At 67.4% G+C, this 7,771-nt stretch overlaps 3 protein-coding genes across 3 annotated transcripts in view; 2 read left to right on the top strand and 1 right to left on the bottom strand.

The window, feature by feature from the left end:
• Positions 1-544: 544 nt before the first annotated feature.
• CHLNCDRAFT_133396 (hypothetical protein) lies at positions 545-2,562 on the bottom strand (the record flags this gene model as incomplete). Its single annotated transcript, XM_005851798.1, has 7 exons — positions 545-724; positions 834-1,049; positions 1,217-1,351; positions 1,493-1,650; positions 1,770-1,977; positions 2,129-2,318; positions 2,429-2,562. 7 exons carry the CDS (start codon positions 2,560-2,562, stop codon positions 545-547), a joined length of 1,221 nt encoding a protein of 406 aa, XP_005851860.1.
• Positions 2,563-2,795: 233 nt separating this feature from the next.
• On the top strand, positions 2,796-6,050 carry CHLNCDRAFT_133395 (hypothetical protein; the record flags this gene model as incomplete). The annotated part of the gene is made up of 10 exons (XM_005852126.1): positions 2,796-2,940; positions 3,055-3,622; positions 3,717-3,789; positions 3,971-4,089; positions 4,244-4,349; positions 4,513-4,536; positions 4,742-5,065; positions 5,214-5,325; positions 5,491-5,777; positions 5,889-6,050. 10 exons carry the CDS (start codon positions 2,796-2,798, stop codon positions 6,048-6,050), a joined length of 1,920 nt encoding a protein of 639 aa, XP_005852188.1.
• A 584-nt stretch (positions 6,051-6,634) lies between these two features.
• CHLNCDRAFT_133394 (hypothetical protein) overlaps positions 6,635-7,771 on the top strand; it is a gene marked incomplete at both ends in the record, with an annotated part of 2,274 nt that continues 1,137 nt past the window's right edge. The window contains 4 exons of the mRNA XM_005852125.1: positions 6,635-6,664; positions 6,761-6,790; positions 6,916-6,980; positions 7,577-7,762. Of these exons, the coding sequence (XP_005852187.1) occupies positions 6,635-6,664; positions 6,761-6,790; positions 6,916-6,980; positions 7,577-7,762 (311 nt within the window). The remainder of the gene's footprint in view (positions 6,665-6,760; positions 6,791-6,915; positions 6,981-7,576; positions 7,763-7,771) is intronic.

Here is a 7,771-nt window from a genome sequence, read left to right as displayed (position 1 = left end):
GCAACGGGCGCCATCAGGCCGCGCCCAGCCAGCCACTTGCGCAGGCGGAAGTAGAGCAGCAGCAGCGCCACCGCGGCCAGGCTTCCGCCGAGTAGAAACACGCCATTCAGGTCGATAAGCAGCCCGCCGATGCAGGCCGGGCGGCCAAACGAATCGGTGGCCATCGTCCGCTCCCGCGATGAGGCCCGGCAAGGTGCTCTCGAGTGTCAAAATGGCATGAAGACGCAAATTGAGAGCAGCTAGCGGGGTCCAAGACGCCAACCGCCAAACAAGAAAACGCGCCGCTGGCGCCCGATGGGCGCCGGCGCCCTGCATCGGGCCGTGCCCAACGGGGCAGCTTGCAGGCCCATGGGCAGCTTCGTGCGCGCACAAAATCAGCGGTGTATTGGTGCTGTGCAGGACGGGCTGCCCGCTCGTCGCTGCAGGCCCATGCCGCGGACCGGCGGTTAGCCGCGTGTGCTGGCTTGACTTTGACGTTCACGGTTGAGGCAACACAGCAATAAACAGACAAAGGCAGCATGCCCACAACGTAAGCCGCGTGGCCTCACGCCAGGCGGTGCTGGCTGGTGGCGTCTCGGTACCCTGCGAGCGCTGGCATGAAGTCGCTGCCGCCCGTCCCCGTCTCGTCCGCTCGCTGGCTGTGCTTGGCAATGTAGTTGAAGGCAAAGGCCTTGTGCTGGGACCGGAACTTCTCCAGCTCATGCACACACTCGTTGTAAGCAGGCTGCATAGGCAGAACGGAATATTACATCATTATGGCAGGAGATGACAAGCACGCAAGGCCTGAGCAGCCATCGCCCGTGTTGCCTGGGCTGGCTGCCCCGCCACCCCACCTTGAGACTGCCAGGCTGCGCCTCGGCGGCCTGCCGCAGCGAGGGCCCCGCCTCGAGCGACGCCACGTAGGCGCGGTGCGCGGGCGGCATGTGGCGCCGCATGTCCAGCAGGTAGGCCCGCAGCCAGGAGGAGGGGTCGTGTCGGATGCCCAGCGCAGCGTCCAGCGCGTGCAGGACGGCGCTCTGAGCCCCTGTCTCGCCGTACAGCTGCTGCGGCTGCATGCCAGGCACAGCGGCAAGGCAGGCACGCAGCGGGCGCCTGAGGCCGCTGCCTGCTGGCAGGGCAGCACCCCCAGATCGGGGCATCTGGGAGGCAGTCCGGGCCCATCAACCGCTGCCCACACCGCCCTTTGCCCACTCTCCACACGCCTGTGGCCGCCCACCTGCCCCCCATACTGCGACTCGTACACCAGCCCGCCCGGCAGCGCGGGGTTGTTGCGCCAGCCGCTCATGGGCAGGCGCAAGCGCCGGTAGTAGACATGTGGGTCGCACTTCTCCCCCATGCGCTCCAGCGTGGCCTGCAGGGAAGGCGGCCAGGCAGGTGGCACGGCCGGCGCCACGGCTTGGCCGTTGGGGTTCCCAGATTACAACCATCCATCCTGCTGCTCTGCCACTGAGATTACCAGCAGCAGGCCCCCGCCATGTGGCATTTCCTGCACCTGCATGGCCACCAGGGCCGCAGTGATGGCCTCCAGCGTCAGCCGCACGCCTGCCACATCGCCCGCTGCCGCCGCCGCCTGGCCCGCCGGCAGCGCCACCATGGCGGGCGCGGCCTGCGCCTCGATGGCGACATGGATCAGCCTGAACCACTCCTCATCTGCGCACAGACGGCAACAGATGGCATGCCATGTCGCCAGCAGGGGATACAAAGACCGTTTGTTGGATGTGCGGAGGCAGCCAGCCGCCCCTCAGCCTGGCGCCATATTCCCCGCTCACCGATGCCCCCCAGGAAGTTGTGCAGGCAGCAGATGTTGCCCAGCTGCACGGGAGCGGCTGGGTCCAGGCGCCGCCAGTTGGCCAGGTTGTAGGTGGCATACACCAGCACGGGCGGCATGTCCAGCGCGGCTGCCACGGCGCACCAGGGCGCCGCCAGGCCGGCGGGCAGCACGCTGGGTGTGCCGGGGCCGTCGCACCACATGTAGCCCTGCGGGCAGCGGCGTGGGAGCACAGCGAAGCGCGGGAGCGAGACTTGCGGGCCCTCCTGATATTTGCCCTGATATTGCCTTCCCAACCTTGGTGCAGGCGTGACAGCTTCACATGTGCAGGCCCGGCAGAGCGCTGGCCTACTGGCTCACATGTGCCAGGAAGGACAGCAGGAGGTAGGTGCGCCACAGCTCATCGCTGCCGCCAGCCACGGCTGCCTCTGTAGGGAACGCAGGCAGCGAGAGCAGCCAGGCGCGCAGCTCGCCCCGCCCCGCCGCCACTGCATACTTGGGCAGCTGGTCGAGCGCATCCTCCCATGCAGCGTACTGCGGGTCGCTCAGCCTGCAGGCGCAAGTGCTAGCGCAGAGGCAGCTGCTGTGACTGAGGGTAGGTAGCGGCGGCGGCGGCGGTAGTGGAGGGTGTTGCACCCCCCGCTTGAGTAGCCTGCTCACCGAGTCAAAGGATCGCTTTGCGGCAGGAAGCCGCGCTCTGCTGTGACAGACTGGAAGGCCTGGCAAGCCCTCGTGCGGGGCTCCACTTTGGGCGGCCTTGCCAAGCCCCAGGCGCTGCTCACGGATGCCGCCATGTCTGGTGATGCTGGAATGCGATGCATGTGCTGAATTTATTGATGTGAACGAACTGGCGTGAACAGCCTGCTGTGCCAGCTAGACTCGCGCAAACAAAAGCAGCCACGAGCCAATACAATATTGACGACGACGCCAGTATCGGCCCTCACCAGCAGCAGAGGAGGAGGCTGGTGGGCTCCCCGCTGGCGTCCGGCCCGCTCCCAGCCATCTGGGGACCATGGGCCGCTCAGCTATGATCCCCGATGACGAGGAGGAGTCATCAACTCTGCACGAGGCCAGGCAGACCGACTGGCGGATCTATTTGAGCCTGCTTTTTGGCTCGCTCTGCGTGGTGGCCATTCTGTCGCTGGGGGCTGCGACCAGGCCCAAGTGGCAAGGTGCGGGACCGTGGATGGCGGCAGCTGACGCCGCCGGTCGGGTTCAAATCAAGCGGCGCCCGCTGGGCCCGACGGGCGGCAGTGCCAACAAATCCCGCCCGGCCTTCCCTGCAGATCTGGATGCTGGCCTGCTGTCGCGCTGGACTCGCACCCGGCACTGGCGGGCCCGCTACGCCGCGCTGCTGCACCCCGAAGAAAAGGCACCTTCCACACCGGCGGCCAGCCGTGACCAACAACCCTCAGCGGCAGGTCGCGCTTCTGCTGCTGCGAAAGCCGCATCAGCAGCAGCGGCAGCAGCCAGGGCAGCTGCAAGCGCCACGGCAAGACCCAAGGCAGCAGCAGCAGCCGAGGCGGCAGCCAACCAGCCAAGCGCCAGGCCCGCAGCCACAAAGCCAGCGGAAGCGGCAGCGGTAGCGGCTGACCAGCGCAGCGACGCGCCCTGGCAGGACCTGCTGCGCCTACCCTGGCAGCCGCTGCTGCGGCAGCAGGACGTGCAGCGCGGGCTGAGCTACTACGGCACCGGCAGCCGCATGCGGCGGCTGGCCACCAAGCTGCTGGCGGGGCGGCCCATCAAAGCCTACACGCTGGGCGGCAGCGTGACGGCGGGCCAGGGCGCCAGCCGCCCCGCCGCCAACTTCGTCAGCCGCTTCTTTCAGTTCATCAACGCCACATTCCCACACAGGTGGACAAAAAAACAGCTGTAGATTGTGAACCTGCATGTTACCTGTGTGTGGTAGGTGTGACCACACCCCTCAACTCCCCTCGACCGCCTGCAGCCGCCACGAGCTCACCAACCGTGGCGTGGGCGCCACCAGCTCCAGCATCTTTGCCATCTGCGTGGACCGCTTCGTGGCGCAGGCGCGGGCCCTGCCTGCCTGCCTGCCCGCCCGCCTGTGCACCTCCTTCCGCAAGTGCATCAGCGGCCGCTGGGCCTCGCTGAGTCGAACGCCGCCAGCTGCCTTCAGCCGCCGACAGCTGACACGGCTTTTTTTAAGCATTCGTCAGCTTCCTGCTTCCTGGGCGCCTGCAGGATGCCGACCTGGTGGTGGTGGACTTCACGGTGAACGAACCCGAGGATGCAGAGTATGCCAGCGCCGAGCGGCGAGGCTACGAGCAGCTGCTGCGCCGCCTGCTGCAGCTGCCCGGCAGGTGCGTGGCGCTGGGCGCGGTGCTGGCAGCAGTGTGGCTGGCCTGGAGAGGAGAGTGCACCGCTGCTGCCAAGGTTGCAGCAGCTAGCACCAGCAGCTCTTCCAAGCAGCACGCCAAGCTGCTGTGTTGGCCGCGCCGCCCCCCTGGCGTGCAGCCCTGCCGTCATCCAGCTGCACCACTACCGCTGGTGGCACATGGATGAGGACCGCAGCATCCATGGCGGCGTGTTCTTCACCCCGCCGGCAGAGGCGCAGCTGCAGGTCCTTGCGCATGTGAGCGGGGTGGCATGGAAAGGCCCCCAGGGCATGTGCTGCCCTCACGATTCGCGGCTGCTGAGCATCCGGTAGAGGTGGCTGGGTGGCGGCTGCCCCGAGTGCACGTGGTCATGCCGCCTCTGGTGCCCACCCGCCTCCCCCTCTGCAGTACTACGACCTGCCAGCCGTCTCGGTACGGGCGGCGCTGCACCCGCTGATGCGCGCTGGCATCCCAGGCTTCAAGGCAAGGCCCGCCTGCCTGCCCTCGCCGGCGCCTGCACCCATGCCGGGCCTGCCAGCACAAGCCCGGGCCGCTGGGCCGGCTGCCAACAGCGCCGCTGGCCGTGCTCCGGTGCTGCTCAGTGGCTGCCCTGCCGCTGCCCTCCCTTGCCCTGCAGACCGACAGAGTCTTCAACACCGGTTACCTGCCGCGCCTGCGGGGCCGCCTGCCACTGGGCGACCCGCGCCACATTGCCGACTATTTTTACTGGGACAAGTCCCACCCCACCGACACCGGGCACAAGGCGCTGGCAGAGCTGCTGGCCTCTGTGGTGCTGCGGGCGGCGATGGAGGCCTCGGCGCCGCGCACCGCGGCGGCGGCCGCCGGCCTCGGTGCCTGGGAGCGCGGCAGCCGGCTGGGTGCCCAGGACGGCGGGCTGCTGCTGCCCCCGGCCATGATCCCGGGCAACAGCGACGCCGCCACCTCGCTCTGCGCCCTCCAGGTGCTGTGCTGTTTGCCGCGGGGTGTGCTGGGCTTGCCTGATGGGGGCGCGCTTGGCTGCGCTTGCGCTATGCTGGCCACGAGGCGGGCCCCGCACAGAACCCCCTACATGGTACTGCAAGTGGTACCGCTGCTGTGTGCTGCTGCAGGAGGACTTCAAGCCCGTGGTGGCTGCCTCCTCCGGCTTCCGCTACCGGCCCGAGCGCCCCGACGCGCCCAGCCTTGTGGCGCAGAAGTGGGCTTGGACCAGCAGCGAGCCTGGTGGGCTTGGTGGCTGTACGCCGCATGTTCATGGTTGCCCCTGTGTCCAGGAGCCATTTGTTGGGGCTGCGCTGCAGGCGTTTGGGGGCAGTATCCAACGGCAGCAGTAGGGGGTGCGCTGGGATGCGCCCGCCACAGGCCGCCTCGCTCGCCTCGTTCCTGCAGGCTCCTGGGTGGAGCTTGAGTTTGACAGCCGCAAGTACGGCAGCAGCGGGCTGGGAGGCTGGAACAGCAGCGCCAGCACTGCAGCGGATGCTGCCAATGGCGAGGAGGGGAACGGAGCGGGGGAGGGGAAGGAGGGCCCCACCGCGTACATCGTGTACCTGCGCAGCTATGCCGGCGGCATGGGCACCGCCGATGTGTCCTGCGCCTCGGGCTGCACCTGCCAGCGCACCCGCATTGACGGCACCTGGCAGGAGCTGGCCTCGCTGCAGGAGATGCACCGCTTCAAGGTGGGCTGGTTGGGGTGGCGCCCAGTGTGCTTGCAGTGGTGCGTGTGACGCTCGGGCCTCTAGCCCAGCCTGGCCATGTGTGAGCCTGGCCTCGCCTGCCCTGCCCCGCAGGTGTCGCAGCATGCGCGGTGCCGCATCCGAGTGCAGGTCAGCAGCCGCCCTGGCGAGGCGCCGCAGGAGGGGCACAAGGTGTCCCTGATGGGCCTGCTGGTCAGCCACTTCCCGCTGCGGCGCACGACGAGCATGGAGCAGCTGCAGAGGGAGGAGGGCTGACGGTGCAGCGGCGGCCATCGACTGTGCAACGTGCACAGGGGTGGCGCCCGGGCATGCCAGCGCTCATTGGCGCCGGTGTGTGCCCCCATGTTGCCTGCTGCCCGTCATCTCACGTTGCTGGCACTGTAATTCCCCTTGCATTCTTTTTGAATTCTGGGCTTCAAGGGGAGCACAGGTGCTGGTTTGTTGGAGAGGCGTGCAGGCCTGGTCGTGCGCTGTGCTGTGTGCTGTGTGCTGTGTACTGCCCTGTGTTGTCCGTGTTGGATCCAAGGAGCGGCTCTTCACGTCCTCTTTCTCCCTGTTCCACCCAGTGCATTCTGCCGTTCCCTTGCCTTGAAGCCTGACAGAGTGTTCCTGTGGTCTGCACTATGAAGGGCAGCAAGGGTAGGTCGAGCCGTCGGCGCTGCCGCGCCTTGTGCAGACTGCCAGGCGCTGTGGCGGCAGCGCGACGGCTGGCTTTGAGACCTCTGACTTGCCTGCTTAGTGCCGCAGGTGGTGGTGGTGGGTCCAAGGGCGGTGGCGCCAGCGGCAAGGGCGGTGGTGCCGGTGGCAAAGGCGGCGGTTCGGGTGGAAAGCATACGCCGATGACCCAGGATGCGGCCTCCCGCATTCAGGTGAGAAGCCTTCCATCACTTAGACACAGCTCTTCTCTGTTACTGCACGCCACAGCCGAAGCTTCATGCACCCACCCTGCGTCACCCCCACTGCAGAGCGCGGAGGCTCGCGCACACGACGGCAACGTGGAGAAGGGCAGCTTTGCCTCTCGTGCTCAGGCAAGTGCTGGCAGCCTCCGAAAGCCTGTTCATCTGCGCATCGCAGTGCGGTGCGTGCAGACCCAGCTGTCTCTAGCTGCTGCCGGCTGCAGAGCGCTGCGGACAAGGCCGCCAACGTCGCCAAGGCAACTGGCCCCGAGGGCGACTGTGACTCTGAGTGACGGCGCTGGTGCAGCTCTTGAACATCGAACAAGTACCTCTCCTGTCCTGCTAGATCATAGAACGGATGGTTCCACCCATGCATGAGCACCCCTGTGATGCACGATGAGCCAAACAGCGCATGTAAATGGCTTGAGACAGCCTCAGCGGCGGCACCGCCACCGCCGCCAGCTGGCAGGGGGGTCCGATGGAACCTGAAGCCGTTTGCACGGCCAGAACCCGAAGTTGCAGCAGCTGTAAAGTCCTTCACTTGGCCCCCTCCTGCCCTAGACCCCAACCCTGGCCGCGCCGCTTTTCTTTGGCTGCTTTCCGCACTCCAGCGCCCATCGACAGCCCTTTCAGTGCACAGGGTGTCGCAAAAAGCTTGATTGCGCAGCGATGGCGGCGATCGGACCTAGCAAGGTGGTGCTTGCAAGTCAGACTGGATGCGGGCCGCCTCGCCCTTTATCCAGCAGCTTGCGACCGATGGCTACAAGACCAGCGCAGCAGCGATGCATCAAGCGGATGTAAGCTGCTGCCGCCGCTCGCCGCCGCCGCCGCCGCCGCTATTTGCATATTGTGCAGACGGTCGTCACGCTTGCACCCGTGCCGCAGGCGTCACGAGTCGCCGTGGATCGCGCGAGCCAGCAGTGGCGGCGGCGGGGGCTCCGGCAGCGGCGGCAGCCCTGGCAGCGGCGGCGGCGGCGGCGACGACGGCGGCGAGCCCGAGCCCGCGCCGCAGACGGCGGCGTTTGGGTGGAAGGGGTGGCAAGACCGCGTGGCCGCCGACCCGCAGTTTGTGTACAAGAT

Source organism: Chlorella variabilis, assembly GCF_000147415.1.
Source record: "Chlorella variabilis unplaced genomic scaffold CHLNCscaffold_1, whole genome shotgun sequence".
Taxonomy (NCBI): domain Eukaryota; kingdom Viridiplantae; phylum Chlorophyta; class Trebouxiophyceae; order Chlorellales; family Chlorellaceae; genus Chlorella; species Chlorella variabilis.
The sequence above is the reverse complement of the archived record's forward strand: the minus strand, read 5'-3'. Positions and strand labels throughout refer to the sequence as shown.